At 40.2% G+C, this 16,675-nt stretch overlaps 1 protein-coding gene across 1 annotated transcript in view; it reads left to right on the forward strand.

Annotated features, from left to right (window-relative positions):
• The first annotated feature begins 6,088 nt into the window (after window positions 1-6,088).
• The window catches only part of SUSD5 (sushi domain containing 5), a 42,299-nt gene continuing 31,712 nt past the window's right edge, over window positions 6,089-16,675 (forward strand). Inside the window, exons 1-2 of the mRNA XM_075140739.1 lie at window positions 6,089-6,471; window positions 15,366-15,543. Coding sequence (XP_074996840.1) covers window positions 6,378-6,471; window positions 15,366-15,543 — 272 coding nt within the window. The 5' untranslated portion in view covers window positions 6,089-6,377. The remainder of the gene's footprint in view (window positions 6,472-15,365; window positions 15,544-16,675) is intronic.

Consider the following 16,675-nt stretch of genomic DNA (forward strand, 5'->3'; position numbering starts at 1 on the left):
AAAAATGTCAAGTCAGTTTAGTCAACATGTAGATTTTTGGCCATTTAGCATTTGACCAGTCAGCGTTTAAACACCAGCTGGGCTTGGTGGCAAAGCCACAGGTCTGTAACACAACATCCAGTTCCTGTGTCGCATGCAGCGCTAGAGGGCAGAGCTAACAGCTAATGAGGAATTAAGGGTGCCTTAAGGTCCAGGGAACATGCAGTTAAACAAACTTAGGAAATAGGTGGAGAAGGAGGCTGAGACACAAAAGCCAAAATATTAGGTGGCTGGTAAAATAAATGGCAAATTAATTGCTGTGCTGGAAGCATGACAAAGACTACAACCATGGCCTTGCGTATTCCCTACAGCCCTGACTGGGAGCATTTGCAGCTCTGAGAGACACCTTTTCCAGCTTTCTGCACGCCTCCTTCTTCTGTATTTGCAAGGGTCTGTTTGCAAACGGAAGGACTAGACATGTCCCTTTGAAAACCATAGCTGAGATGCTGGAGAACAATTCTGCTGCAGGAAGACAACTCCATGCCAAGTGTCACATGCCAGAGAGGTGGCACCTTATAAATTTGCTGGGGCCAAACTCTTCCTGCCACAGGCACTTTGGCCCTGCAGTATTCCTCGGTTTCCATGCAATGGGGCTCACAGGTGGCTGGAGGGACTCGAGGTGGGAGTGGATGGAGAAGGTGTGGGGATCTGTGATAAATGCTGAAGTTCAGCTGTTGCTTGTTGGTCCACGTTGACCCTGTGTGTCCAGGTGAAGTATATCTCAGAGCAATGCCTGCAGCGTGGCACCCTGCTGATGCAGGTATGGGCATCCTGCTTCAGAGGAGACTCCCAGCATCAGTGAAGACCCCTAGAAAGGTACTGTCTTTTCTCTGGTCGTTGCTCAGGGACCATGAGAAGATGAGTCACGTCCCATGCTTGCTCATGCAGCACGTCCCCAGTGTGAGGCAGTCAGCAGCTATTGACTAGGTAGATGCAGGTAGCCTTGAATTTAATTTAATTGCTCTCTCTCATCTAACTGAAGACCGTGGCTGGTGAAGGTGAGAGGGTGTGGGAAAAGGAGGGTGAAACTGTGAAATGGGAGTGGTTCGTCTGCAGGCTGAAGAAGGAAATCCAGGCACGGTATTAGATTCTGTCTCTACCCAGACTTTTACAGATGCCCACAGAGACCAAAGAGAAACCATTTGGCTAAACTTGAGTACTTTTTTACACTGCTACATAATTTTCACCTATTAAACTGCTGCAAGGTTTTAGAAAAAGAAGAAAGTAAAAATTATCGCCCTCCCCCCGGCCAAATAACACCAAACAAAACCAGCCAGATGTTTGATTTACCTCTGTTCATCAGGAAAAAAAATCAAGTTAATTTTGTATATCACTAATATTGCGGCTGCCATTTTATGGCCAGATATCTTCATTCTTTTCTTGAGACTGTTCAGTCTTCAAGAAATGAAGTGTGATTTTTACAGTTTACATGGCAATGATTTATATGAGGGTCGTGGCCTGTCACGTGACAATGCCTGACCCCACATAACATGATGTAAGTGTAAGAATCACACTCTTTCTCAGGGTCAGCAGCACCGTGACACAGGTCCCTGTGTTCGACATACCACCCACAAAGTGGGGCATATGCCTTTTCCCTTTTTTTTTTTAATTTTTTTTTTTTTTTGTCAGCTCCCTGTATTACTTTCAGGTAGTTCTGCACATTTCTACTTTTTCATTTAATTAGGTGCAAACACTCTGTATAAATAAAATAAAAAGTTCCCTGCAGCTAGTAGACTGTTGCAGACTGCCAGACACTGAAAAATGTTTGTCTCTGTTACTGTTGCTTAATAATTCACGTTTTATAAACAAAGAAATCTTTCTCTCTCTCTTTTTTCTTTCCCTTTTCCAATTGGCTTTTGGGGGTTAGAAGCTTGGATACAGCTGCAGAATAAGTTTGGATCCCAGTATACAGTAGGTGTACTATCCGTGAATACAATAAGTGTACAGTGCTACCAAGGTTTCCTGCCTGCCTTTCAGTCGCGCAGACTCCGTATCCTTTAGGAGATGTCAGTCATTGCAATGCTTGTATGTAAATGCTATATCGTCTATTAGGTATTTCAGATCCCTTCACATGGTGCTTGGCAAGCCAAGCCATAATTCTTTTCTGTCCTGTTTCTAGCAGCAGCTCAAGTCATAGACTTCAGGAAAGCAGGCATCTCCCCATAATAATGATATGATACTACAAAGGTATCTATAAAGAAACTTAGGTTGATTTGCTAAGGGTATATCAGAATGGTGTGTAAAGTTGGTTATCTCCATTTATATGTGAAGAGAGAGAGTCTGAAGAGGTTGTGCAGGCTTACAAGTTGACATGTTAATAAGCTGTAGAACCAAAATCCTGTTGGTTTCCACAGTTCTCAGGACTGTATCTAGGGAGAGCCATCACCAATGTGTCTGGCCTGTAAGAAATCAACTATTTCATGACATTTACATATATCAATTTGTATCTGAAAGCTTGGATATGATAACTTATACCTGGTCATGGATCACCACAAATGGTTATGGAGTTATCCAGTAGTGCCATCCTTTTATGCAGGCTCTGCAGCTGTGTAGGGCACATAGCAAGCTGTATGCCTCAGTTATTTCTGTACTTATCTCCTTTCAACTTCATCTGGAGACAGTACTTCAGAAGTTCCAGACTGTATGACAAATTCTAATAATCATGCTGGTTAGAGCAATTTAGTCACGACCTCGCTCATGTATTAATATAGATCTCTTTCTTTAAAAAAAGAATTAAAATTTAGGATGATAAGTAAACCTAAAACCTAAACCTAAAACATTCCATTTAAATTCAGTTCTTCAAACTAAATTATGCAGACTGTCAACATCTGAAGCTATTGTGTTATGCAGGGAAACAAGTTAAACAGAATCTCATGCTTTAGTGACAGAGAAGAGAGGTATCTTTTTCTGAACAGAAACTTTATTTCTATTGTGCTTTATTCTGATATGAAAAGTGACCTTTCCTATGACTTTCCAGCATTCTTCAAAGACCAGATTCTTTGCCAGCTGCAGCACTTCAACAAATCTGCCAACATCTGCCCAGCTTGGCTTGAGATAGCAAATGTTTCTGAGTGTGTCTGTTTGCTCAGGGCCTTAGGGTCCTAGGTCCTTATCTTGCAAAGGCTTAAGATCATGTGTTAGAATTTGCAGAATTGGAGCCTTTACATCTATAATGTTTATAGTATATAAATTTTTAATGGCAGAAAGTAAATATTCCTAGTAGTAGATATGAAGAGACCAAATACAATAATCTCTATTGTAAATACACATGTTCCTGTTTTCAAATGTGTCTTTGTTCAATTATATTTATTTTAGGTATTTCATTTAGTATGAAAAATTCACTCTAACTTGAATGACATATTCCAGATGGAAATGTATATAGATGCTCTTCAGGTACTAGCTGCTTCACAACGCATGAGTGTCTTGTGTGTGTACATTCATATGTGTATGTACGTACTTTATGGTCCAGTGCCTTCACATGTCTCACTCCCTATGTAAAAGTTTGCATATAGTGAAGCACTGTTTTATAAAATATCACCGTTGGCACCTTCACTACTCCCAAGGAAGGCACGATCTCTGAGTTGTGTAAAGCTGCACGTACAATTAATCTTTTGTAATGTGTCATAATAGCTTGTACGTCATACACTGAATAGTTTCACCAATGTGTTACTGTAGTGCTATGAATGCCAGAGGTTCTGACCAAAAGGTTATATCTGTTTCTAACCATCTTAACTTCCAGATCTCATTTTGAGTTTTTGGTTCCAAGAAGCCCAAAAACTAAAGGCAGGATTAATGTCGATTTCAATGCAAAACAATGCATACATCATTTCAGTACAAAACCTAATCTGCTCAGCTTTCTGTAAATCTTCCAAAATACACTAGGAGCAGGGATTTTTGCTGATAGAAATATTAGATTGGAAGGACAACTGTTTGGCAGTGAGGTACTTACCTTCTAGGAGTTAATAACTGGTAAGTGCCTTTACCTTTCCACACTTACAGACTTACTTTACAGTTGAGATGGGTTGACAAGAAGAAACTGGGTCATTCTACAAACTGTTCATGCCTTCAAAAAGGAACAGATCCTGTGGTCTGTTGCAATTCTTTAAAATCAGTAAGATGTGCTACTCAAGAATACAAGCTGAGATTTTCCAAGACAGGAGCCAGAGTGGCAACATGCCTTTACATATATCAACACAAGGAAATGATCCAATTATAGCAAAACTAATCCAACAGACCTTTGGAATTTTAGAGGGAAATCCGGAAGATACTGTCCTTTCCTCCAACTGCTTTGGCCAAACTCATGAGGACAGGAAAGGGCCAACAAAGTCATCAGCCCTATGTCAAGTGTCAAGGAAACCTGGAGCTTTTGCTGTGGTCACGTCAAGTCTCTGTTAATGTCTGTGTGTCTTGCTGTAATTAGTTTCATGGAATCTCTTTGCTATTTCTCCAAAAGTGTGTAGATTCAACATCTTCTCTCATCTTTTTGTGTCCATTGATTTATTGGAGGGTTAAAACTGCATTTTATGCCATTAGGATGTCACTAGTAAAAGAAACATAAATAAATTCAAAGAATGCTACAATTTTCTGTTTCCTTCTCTGTCATGTTGTATGTTAATTTCTGTTGTACAGGGCATACAGTTTCTGTTGAAATGAAACGCAATTGTGTAGTTACATTACGCCAACCGTCCCATGTTAAGGATGGACTGAGCAAGAAACTGCCCATCTTTCTAATTCTGGAGGTGTTCCTTACAAGTTAGGCTGGCAAGGCAATGTAAAGGAACCTGCTGCCATCCCTATTTTCTGGATAAACAGAAAATTCAAAGCTACCTATCTGAAAGCTTTCAGCGTGTGCATTCACATGCCGTGCATGCGTATAAAGAAGGGGAAGAAGGCTACGATTCTTTAAAAGTCAACAGGATCAGGGCATTATCTGCCTGAATTCATCAAACACACATATTTTCAAAGCTTCCAGTATTATGGTGTTACTTCCTTCCTTGAATATCATGTACAGAAGTTCTTGAGCTTGATTCATTTCAAGTCAGACGGAAAACAACATTGGGCAGGTTCATCATTATCAGAAGATGCCTGCAACTGCCTACCAGCACCTTGCCGTGTAGGACACCGGGGCCTCTGGCGGTGGGGAGGGTCAGGTCCTTACTTCTGTTCCTGGTGGCTCAGAGTTTCTAGCAGACTGAGCGTTTTCTGCCCAGCTTCAAATTTCTAAGGGAAAAAATTTTAAGAAGCTGAAATAAAAGCAAAATAGGATGGGAATACGAAAACAACATTTCTGAGCCCTGCTCAGTTCCAACAGCAACACAAAACTATTCCGTTTATATATTTAGTGAAATAAATCCTGGCATCACCACCAGTATGTTTCCTCTTATTGTGGGGGTTTCTTTTGAGTTGTCTTGGGACAAATATAGGAGGAATGAGAATAAGGGAGAGATGGCAGTGCTGTAAGTACTAGTGGGAGCTGGAAATTCCCCTCATCAAGCTGCCTTCAGAGCATTCAAACCTGACCAGCACCAACCCGTTAGTCTGGACCAGGAGTGCTGATGGAGACCAGCTGACAGACTCCCGTTTCGACCTGCTGTTCCTCACGCCCATCCCAAACCCGGGATCTGAAATAGCAGGATTAACCCGTCCCAATCCCGATCTTCAGGGAGGGTCGGCCGCCAGGGTCCCACGCCATTTGTCACCTTTCCTCAGCCCTTACCTGAAGACGGTCACTCTTGCTGCGGCAGCCCCTGACCTGCGACCCTCAGCAGCGTACCGCTGGCTGATTTCACGTTGCAGAGAGAAAACATTCCCCACGTCTGAACCCATCCCTCCGGAGATGCACAGCTAAGCCCACAAACTCACCGCGTACCAGCGCCAGCTATCTAGCTGCCCTTCTCCTCTCAGCCAGGGATTTCTTCTGCTCGTCGCTTGTCCTTTCCCCCCCCTTTTCTCTCCCTCCTGGCTTTTACATTTCTTCCACTGTGATCCATTAGGTATTTACCGACAGGGTAATGTGACTTTTCACACCGGCTCTCTGCGTGCACTGCCCTGCAGACTGGGCTGGATAAAGCCGCTCCCCAACCCCAGCTGGCTGGACATCTCCCCCCCCACCTTCCCCTCCCCTTCACACTAGCCAAGCCAAGGATTCCTCTCTCCCTCCCTCTTTTTTTTTTTTCCACCCCTCCCGCCTTCAGTGCAAACCCAAGACGCAGGATCCTGCCGAGGGAAAGCACTCCCTGAAATCATCACCGCGGACCCCGCTGTGAAAGTGCAGAGGAGGAGAGAGAAAAAGCCTCGGCAGCCAACCTCCTGCGGCGGAGGGCTTTGCAAGCAGGGCAATGGCTTCAGGCTCTCAGAGATTCTCTCTCACCTTTCTCCAGGGCGTGGGATCTGTCTTCTTCATCCTTCAGATCATCTCTGTTCAGGCTGATGGTGAGTCCCCCATTCAGTTTGGGCTGGGTTGCTATGGCTGGAATGAGAGCTGTATGTTGAAATGTGTTATTGCAAAAAAAAAAACACCACTTTTTTTTTTTTAATAAGAAACTTAAATACACGCCCCAGTTTGGGTTAGGAAATGTCTGATTCAGAGGTTTCTGAGACTCTACAAATATCCTGGGGTTAAGCAGAGAAAGGAAATAAGATCCCAGAAGGCTAAGATTATTTTATTACAACAAAATGACAGGATAGTGAACTTTTCCAGAGGAAATAAGAATAATAAAACAAATCCAGAACACGAATAAGAAGACTCAGCTATATTTTAGGAGAGGTCTCCTTATAATTAAAAGTATCTTTTCTCCAAAGCACTTCCCTATCTGCCCACTTCAAATGCCCCCCAAAGTCAATTTATACGGGCAGGTACTCAAGGAAGGGAAGACAAGAAGTCAAAGGCTTTTCCTTATAACCTTTTCTGTTCGGTGCCACACACGCTGAAGACGACTGCTCGCCTTTCTGCACCTGAGTTTCATCTGCACTTTGCTGCTGAGGGATTGGATCAGGACATGAATTTGCCTGAAGCACCAGCTACCGGTTACTCTGAAATGGGACATTTTACTGATGATAATCCTGAATAGCTGCATCCCTTAAAAGTTTCCAGTAGCCTATTACTGCCTTTTTAATGGTTAAGCCTGTAATAATGATGACCAACTTGTCTTAGCAAAAACACGATTTATTTTTGAAACAACTGTGTCTTTTCCTGGGAGAGCAATGCTGAATGGCCACATTTTTTCACTTTCACAGCTGCGATAGATTTATGCCTGATCTCAGGATTATTTTTTTTCGGTACACTAATCCTTTACCATCGGTGTTTGCTGCATTATTCCAGAGAACAGATCTTAAACATTATAGGGCAATAAAAACCTCTTCTTTTTGTTCTCAGAGTATTTTTCCTTTTTAACCTAAATTTATTTCATCTGATGACAAAGTATGGCAAAGGAAAGGGAGAAAATTAATCTTGCCTGTATGTTTCTTCCACTTTGTGTAAAATACCATTTATACAACAGGACCCTGATTGTAAATTTGAAGAAAATTACTTTTCATTAAGAATAAAGGAAAAGAAATGTGTCAGGCAACTGCACTGTGTTGCAGTAGGCAAAACTGCGATTTTAGGAAAAACTCATTCCCTAGCAAAATGCCTCTGAAATGAGGAAAAAAAATGCATACCCATAAAAGAGGGTTCTCCACAGAACTTAAGAAACGGGGACAGGACAGGAATAATTAATTTCCTTTGCTAAGGATGCTTCATCTGAAGAATTTCCTTATCTTTTCAAGACCACCTCCCAATTTTTATTATTTCTGTAGAATTAATGGCATCTTCTTGGTCCCTAAATAAACATTCCCTAAAAGAGAAAGGGAAAAAAATATTGGAGATCATTTTAAGGCAGAGTTCGTGACAGATTTTAATTGTCATTCAACAGTTTGTCAAATTCACTTCACACATGGTTAAGCAATTATAAAAATTAAAGGGTAAAATATCTGAAGTACATTACAGTTGTAAAGCATTATTATAATACTGTAGTTTCCATTTTTACTTAACTTCTAAGTATCATTGTGAAAAATGTGCAAGTCCTCTATTAACATGCTCTTCAGTGTGTTCTCCTAATATTAATATTCAAGCAAACAACTCTAACACTGTCCTATAAACCATCTGGCTTATTATACGTTGATACAGAAGAAAACACTTCATGTGAACTTTAAAATTTACCACCACATGTAGGCTTACGTATTTAAGAAGATCTGAGAGTACAAAACGGGATTAATACTTTCTTTTATAACAGATTCTGGCCTGATCCAGCCAGGAAACCACCTTCTCATTTGTGTAAGTTGTAGGTGAAAATACAATTGTGCTACTCTCTAATACATGCAAATGTCACTTAAGTGCCAAAGGATCGTTCTGGGTGACACATATGTATATATGTATTTGTTATTTTTAACTAAAAGCAACTGACCGTTTTGCAAACTGCTGAAGGGATTTTGAATTCACCTTGTAAAAACCCTGTGAAATTCAGACTGGCCCCTGTTACAGGCAAACCTCCAAAACTGCTTACAATATATTTCCCTAAGGAAGACTTTCGCTTTATTATCTCGCACACAAATAATGACAGAGAGCAGGCAATAAAACTGGAGACCATCGAGGTCTGGTGAAGGTGTAAAGCCTCGAAGCTTAATTGATCTCTTTTGACTAGTATTTACCACAGCACATATTGCTGTAGTACAGATAGACTCCAGAAAGACCAAGGTAAATGCCGAAATAAAAGATAGCTTTGTTTCGCTTTGCACTTTTTTTACGATTGAAATGTGTTTGCTCATAGCTGTTGAGGTTGGGGTCAGATGGACAGAAGGCTCCTCAAGAGCTTGTTCCTGCTCTGACGTACCATGGTGTGCCACTACTGTTAGTGCAGTGGCTGGTGAATAATGTAGGTTATCGTGACAGGTCTCAATATACCAGTGCAAATGCAGGCTTTTTAAAATTTTTTTGCATTTGCGCTGGAATAGGAGAACAAGGATGAGCTTCATGCATCTGGCACAGGAGTCGCCTCTGCTTTTTTTTGACTCCCTCTTTTGTCTTTTCAGGGCTGCTAAAATACCCATACATATGAACCACAGTTTTCTACAGAGTACTTGCTCTGAGACAGAGCATGTCAGGAGAGAATGATGGTGATTAATCTACCTTACCAAGATACTCCTGAATTGAAAAAATGTGCTAATTGCAAAACTTTACCGATTGTTCCAGAGTGGAGTTGGTCTGTTGGCTAAATTTGGGTTACATGGAGGACCTATTGGTCAAGCCAGTCATCTGGTACTGACCATGCGTAGTGACTGCGGAGGTTGCAAGTGGAAGGATCCTGAGTCCAGAAAGTTAGGCACAATTAGGTGAGGATCTGAGATACATACTTCTGACCTAGAACCAGATATGTCTGATGTCAAAAGTAGGGAAAAAACTGCTATACTTTTTCCTTCGGCTTGCTTTGCACCTTTTTTGTAAAGAAAAGGGAAAAAGTATGCTTTTTCTCTTCTGCTCTCTCTAGACACTTGCATTTGAGTAGCAGGTGTCTAAGCATTTCAGGCTCCCACTTGCAAAACAGTACATATTCTTGTATGTTGCAAAAATAAATGCATAAACAGTTCCAACTATTTGATCTTAAAGCGTGTAGTAAAATTAAAATGTAAGCTCAATGAATTTAGCCAAGGAGGAACTCAAAGGTGACCTCCCAATTTTGCTATTTTTCTGATGACGTAATATTTTAAGCAATTTGAATTAAATAAGACATCGTTCACTTTAGTTTCTCACAGAAATAAACTCTACATTCATGAACATTATGCAGAACTGGTAATTACCCAAACCTCTGTCTGTAGTTGTACAGTTTTACTGAATCCTCCACCCTTGCTATTACAATCAAGGCCATTGTTACACACAGCCATAGAAATGGAAATTAAATTGCTCTTGAAGTACAGAAGTGACCTTCCCTTCTTCTGCTCTCTTTTACCTCAATGTGAAGTTTTTAACATTTAAGTAAAAATAAATTAGAATCCACATTTGCACATCTTTCACCACATTTATTTTGTTGAAACTGATTAGGGTTTATCCTTTGAACTAGTGAGTATCATGTCATGAGATCAGCACACTGGGCATGCCTTTTAAAGTGCTTTCATTTTATATTATTTGTGAGAGACATTTTTATTTCAAAGTATATTTGGCTATGCAGTTTTATGTTTCTTCTTCAAGCATGATGCAAATCCTGCTGAAGACATGGAGAACTTTGAACTCATTTCAGTGGGCTTTGAACCGTGCCTATATGCCTCAGAAGAACTACTTGTTGTATCTGTTACTGTATTAGAATAAATTAGCCAAACTCTGTCTTCTTGGTAACCAAGAAAATTCTGCTAATTCCACTGAGATTCCTAAAAGTATGAAGAAAAAGGTTTTGGACTGATTTGATCTTTGAAGAGTCACTTTTTTGCTCTTCCATATATTTGATTGTAGATGGCTCTTCAGTCTCGAAAGCATAATAAGGTCCAGTTGTTAGAAGCTGAGTTTAGCAAAATTTGAAACTGGAAATAAGGTGGAGTGAGAGTAATGATCCATTGGAACAGTTTACTATAAAGTGTGCTGTAAATTCTCCATTACTTGGAGTCATTGAATCATGACTGGATGCCTTTTGAAAAGACATGCTCTAGTTCAACCATGAATTTTTGGACTCCATGTTGGAATTACTAGGGGAAATCTACAGTCTAGTTATACAGGAATTAAACAAGGTGATAAAAAAGAATCCTAGAAGCCTTGAGATCTATGCTTCTATGGGTATGTTTTCAATCAGAATATATTGGGGTACTCTTAAGTAAAAACTATATTCAGCTATTGCTTACTTACAAAGTTTTAGTGCCAAACAATAATAAAAATGATTCTTTTATCAATATATCAAAATATAATCAGTATTCTGTAATAATATCAGTGATCAGATGATGGTAGAGGCTAGCAATATAATATAAGCTAGTTATTAAAGAAAGACCCTTTTTGGTTTCAAGTGTGATTTTTTCTTCAGCTATCGAATCCAGCTGTTAATTAACAGTTGGAAGAATTATGTCTTATCATTTATGTCTTACCATTGAAGTTAAAACTTTTTCACTAGTTTCAAAGGGGAACCTGAAGAAACTTACTGTGACAAGAACATTTTTCATTCTGAACCTGCTAAACTCAAGACGTGCATTAAGCCTCCTGAGAAAGACTACTTTGCATGGATTTTTAGCTTGATCTTGAAACCAAAGGGACTGGCTTTGTTTAAAAAGGCTTCAGAAAACTACGTAGAGTTTTGGGAGCAAATTTCCATACAATTTTCTCGTCATCATATTATGGGAAACAAATGTTCTGGGGCAGAAATGAAGGGAGAGAGTTGAGAGGGAGCTCAAACACGGAGCTCAAAGGTACCACAACCAAACACATACTAAGTTCTTCACACAAATAAACACAAAGACATGATCCTTCATCCTGTGCCTTATGGAAATATAGAACAGTCTCATATTTAAAATTGCATATTTAAAACAGAATGACAGAACATCTCTTGATATTATCTGGGAGAAAATTGATTTCAACTACGCCACACTGTCATAATGTGCTGGAGAGAAAGGGGATACCATTTGAATTTTTCACAACCCCAGTACCAAAATTGTCTGTGATATCATCAGACAAACCTTTTTTAAAAACTTTTCATTACAACTAGCAGTGATAAAAATTTTACAAATATTTAACCAGGACCCTTCGATCCCAAGCTTGAACACGATACCACTTTTGTGATTAAAAGTGAGAAAAATTCAATACATGAATACCTCAAGCATGTTACCCATGCCACCATAAGGTGCAGAATTCAATTTTGGTGTTGTAGTCTTATTTATTTAAGGGGATTTCCTATTTTGGTGTGCTTTTGTATTTTCCTATTATCATGCTAGCATGTCTCCTATATTTTTTTCCTGTAAATGCCCCTCAGTAATGTGACACAGCTCAGGATACCAGGGATCCAGCTGTTCTGTTGGTCAAGCGTCAGATAAGTGAACCTTACTTGCTATTATATTTTCTAAGTAAGAGATTAGGCAAAACAGAGGGCACATGTTAAAAACTGGGCAGATGGCCATATTGCTTCTAAAGCTTTGGGGAAGATTCCCAGGTCAGTCTGGTAAGCAGGTCAGCCTTTTTTATCCACTTCTGGCTAACCAGAATTTCCTATAAAGCAGTTCACTCTAATTTTCCCAACCAGTAAGTCCCTCCTAGCTTAGCCTAAGACCTCTTTCTCTACATAATTCGGATATCCCAGGTACTTTTTTGAAGGACAGAAATCTGTTTTGAACCAGCATCTTCATAGTTTCTAGTTGTGCTGGTTTTGGCTGGGATAGAGTTAATTTTGTTCGTAGTAGCTACTATGGGGCTATGTTTTGGATTTGTGCTGAAAACAGTGTTGATAAGATAGAGATGTTTTCGTTATCGCTGAGAAGTGCTTACACAGAGTCAAGGCCTTCTCAGCTCCTCATGCTTTACCGACTGAGAAGGCTGGAGATACACAAGAAGCTGGGAGGGGGCACAGCCAGGACAACTGACCAAAACTGTCCAGGGGGGTATTCCATACCATATGATGTCAGGCTCAGCATATAAAGCTGGGGGAAAGCTGGTCGAGGGGCCACTGCTCAGGAACTGGCTGGGCATCGGTCCCTGGGTGGTGAGCAATTGTTTTGGGGGTTTTTTTTTTTTTTCATTTGCATCACTTGTCTTTCTTGGGTTTTATTTCTTGCTCTTTTTGTTGTCTTTCTTTTCATTACGTATTATTATTATTATTATTATTATTATTATTATTATTATTATTATTATTATTATTATATTTTATTTCAATTATTAAACTGTTCTTATCTCAACCCATAAGTGTTCTCATTTTTACTCTTCCGATTCTCTCCCCCATCCCACTGCGGGAGGGAGTGAGTGAGCAGCTGTGTAGTGTTTAGCTGCCTGCCGGGTTAAACCACAACACTAGTAAAAAGTTAATTTATCTTAAGTACTCACAAACACATAACAGTAGTTAAGGAAAGCTGTCTCAGCCTCAGTCTTGGCTAGCTAAACTCCTCTAAACATATAATTATCACTTACAGGTAAAAAGACTAAATGATGAACTTAATTTCTTCTAATTATATCTGGATGGAACTTGATTCTTAATAGTTTTCTTTTTTTTAAGTCTTCTAACTAAAATAGTAATGGTTGGAAAATAGGGTTACTGCCATGTCAAACTAACATTTATGATTTAAGTAAGTCAGATGCTACACAAACGTGCTCTATATGTCTTTGATGATGCATCTCAATCCTGACAGCCAAATTGTGAAATGTAGAATGTGGACAAGTTTTTATGTGGGACAATAAAGCATTACACTTAATCACTGCTTACCTTTACTAATGAAAGTTGTTCTGCAACTTAGGAGTCGTTGTTTAAAACCATCATCCTTCTGCTTATGTTATCTCTCTCCCTACCCCATGCATACTTCACTATGTCTATTCATGGCTTTGGAAACAACAGCCTACATTAGGGTCATGTGCATTATTTGGGGTATTTTGGAAGAATCCTGAGGTTTTGGTACTCAGGACTGTAGAGGCTTGCTTTTCCACTGTTCTGTGTAAACTCCCCTGTTCTAATTACATTTCACGGTATTGATTATAGTTGAGAAGCAAAAGACTATGTAATCTAGTGGTTAGGACACTGATCTGTGCTTCTGGGCTGCACTACTTGGTCAACTACTGTTCAGTGCATGAGAAAATCACTCTAGGTACTCTGCATTCCTTTTGCTTCTCATCACTGCATGTCCCGCTTATTTAATTTGCTATATCTGCCCAAGTCAGGACAGCTTCTTACTGTGTGCCTGTAGAATTCCCACCAAAGTAGGAATACGCATCAGGACCCATCTGTGCTCGCTAGCTAATGTAAACACAAATGACGTATTTACTTGAAAGAAACTTTGCATTTTTTGCTATAAGGACTGTGATTCTTGCAGTGGGTTAAACTGTGCACTGGTGAGAACAGAAAGCTGCCAGGTACAGACCTACCCTGTATCAGTTCCATATATTTAGGATTAGATTGATATTTATCAATTTGTTGAAATAATATGCGGTGGGGGTGGCTCTTGGTACAGAATCAGGCTGAATCAGTCTGAGGGATTCCTGATATTGGGATTCCTGATATATACTGGACAATATATCCTGTGAGTGTGAAGCTAGCTGCATAGTGAACACTCGGTATGTGCTGGAAGCTATGCATATAACCACTACCATTAATGTACTCTTGAAATAAGACATAAGTGTTTCCAGGCATTTACTGAATGAACAGTGCTTAAAAGTTGTCTTCCTGCACCTGCAAGCAACCTAAATCTGTACCTTTGAAATTTAGAAGATATTCTGAGGGATGTTATCTTCAAAAAGAAGGCACTTACTCATGGCTATTTAAACATCAGGACTGTAAACTATCTCATTGTTTATTTCTTTTTCTGGAGACATCCAGCTAATGTGTTTATTCCATAACCCAGTAACTTCTCAAGCTTTATTGCCAAAACCCCAACTGCTCTGTTCCCAGTTGCCAAAACCTCTAACTTTCACCCTTACGACTTTCACAGTGTTAGATAAATTAAAGTAAAATAAACTGAAAATAAAAATAACACAAGAAATTGTTATGCTAAGTATGTTCTCATGCTCATTCAAAAAAGCCTTCCATTAAGAAAAAAATTCCCTCTGTCTTTCCAGAAAGATGTGAAAACAAAGTGGCTTTGCAGCAGCATTTAGCACAAGTTGCCATAGAGTGACATAGTTTTGATTTTAAAGAATAAGTATAAATCTATTTCTGATGTGGAAGAGTGAGTTGCAATACTGGCTTTTAGATTTATGCTTACTTTATAGATGTAGGTGTTATAAATCTAACTGTTACATGCTTAGTAGTGAATTCCAGCATTATAGCCTACAGGAGATGTTCTGACTCTGACTATATATCTGCATATGAGAGAGTGTCGTGCTTTCTCTCTCCAGATCTTAAGCACAGACCTGTAGAGGCAAGACAAGCTTCGCATATGGGCTGGGAATGAGTAGGGCCGTAGCCATACTTGCTTTTCTGTTGATGAACAAAACTAAAAGAAAAGCTAAGACAAGGGTATTTAGAGTGTTGATAAAATTACTCATTCCAAGAAGTAGCTTGTGCATGAAAATGAACTTAGTAAAAGCAAGAAGACTTTATTTGGTGATAATTTGCAATATTTTTGTTGAATATGTATTGAATACAATACCATGATGAGTGACATGTCCTTTCTTGGTGCTACAGGGAAAGTGTTTGCACTTGAGTCCAAGAACAACTCTCAGGGTCTGGATTTAGCTGAAGCTGAGAAAGCTTGTGTTGACCTGAGTGCTCGCTTAGCAACTGCAGAAGAACTGAAAAGGGCTGTTCTGGACTGTTCTTTCGCTGGCTGCACCACAGGATGGCTCGCCGGTGGCTCCACCGGGTAAGGACAACAGCATAACCCTTCCTGAAAAGTATGAGTGACAGCTGTTGAGCAAGTTTTTCTCCTTGACTAAGAATATTACTGAAAAACAGAGGCTGCAATTCAAGCACCATGACATATAGTTAAATATGCCACTCTCCCCACTAAATCAATTTTGTACAGCTAATATTGCAGGGACACAAATATTTATCAGTCTCAGATGACACATTTCACAAATCTGAAGTGATTTCCTCTTCCTCTTTCCTTCTGAATTATGTCATTGTGTTTCCTTTCCACCTGGCCTATAGAGGGGTGCTGAGCCCTAAGGGAGTTTGCAGGCTGTGGACACAGAGCTCAGTTTGCTGAGCTTCTCGTGGAAACCACCTATCTGTCTCAGGTGTCTGAATAGACAATAGGCATGTTCAAATAGGTATGACTTTAGGTGTACTTAGGTATGATAATGCACATGTGGTAGAGGGTTTGTTGAGAAAGTTCACCCAGGAGCTGATACTGTCACTCGATGTGCTGAATTTGAGGTAGCTCAGGTGACTCGACATGGCACGAGGCTGAGCTTTGCCTCGCGTTACAGGTGGTATTGCCAGATGTACTGGCCTGCCACAGCCTCTCCGAGAAGCATCGTTGCCTCTGTAGAGGCCAGTTCAAAGCAGGAATGTAAAAGCGTCCTGTGGTGGAAACTGCTTCCCTCTGTTGATCATAGTCTCAGGAGGCTGAAGTCAGCCTTCATGACTACTCCAGAAGTCCAAACGACTTTCAGTGAAATTTAAGATTTTGAGAACATATGTCCGCATAGGTGCTAGCTGCGTGCCAGAAGCAGCATGGCCCTGTCACCATGCCACTCTGCCATGGCTGGTGAGGGATTGCTGAACTCAGGCTAACTCAGGTTCATTCCAGTCTTGCACAGGTCTAGGTATGCACTGGCCAAGCACCCACATCCCAATGCCCAGTCACTTCCAAAATGAAAAGCTTCACAGCATGCCTCAGGTACAGGCAGACAGGCTTCATATTTGACAAAGAGACCAAATCACAGGAAATTAAATTTAAAAAACCAAAATGGAGGCGCTGAGGGTTGTCATAAATGTCTTGTGTCACTGAAGCTGGGACCATACAGGAGCATGAGTGGATCTGAAGCCCC

This window comes from Calonectris borealis, chromosome 2 (genome assembly GCF_964195595.1).
Source record: "Calonectris borealis chromosome 2, bCalBor7.hap1.2, whole genome shotgun sequence".
In the NCBI taxonomy this organism is placed as follows: domain Eukaryota; kingdom Metazoa; phylum Chordata; class Aves; order Procellariiformes; family Procellariidae; genus Calonectris; species Calonectris borealis.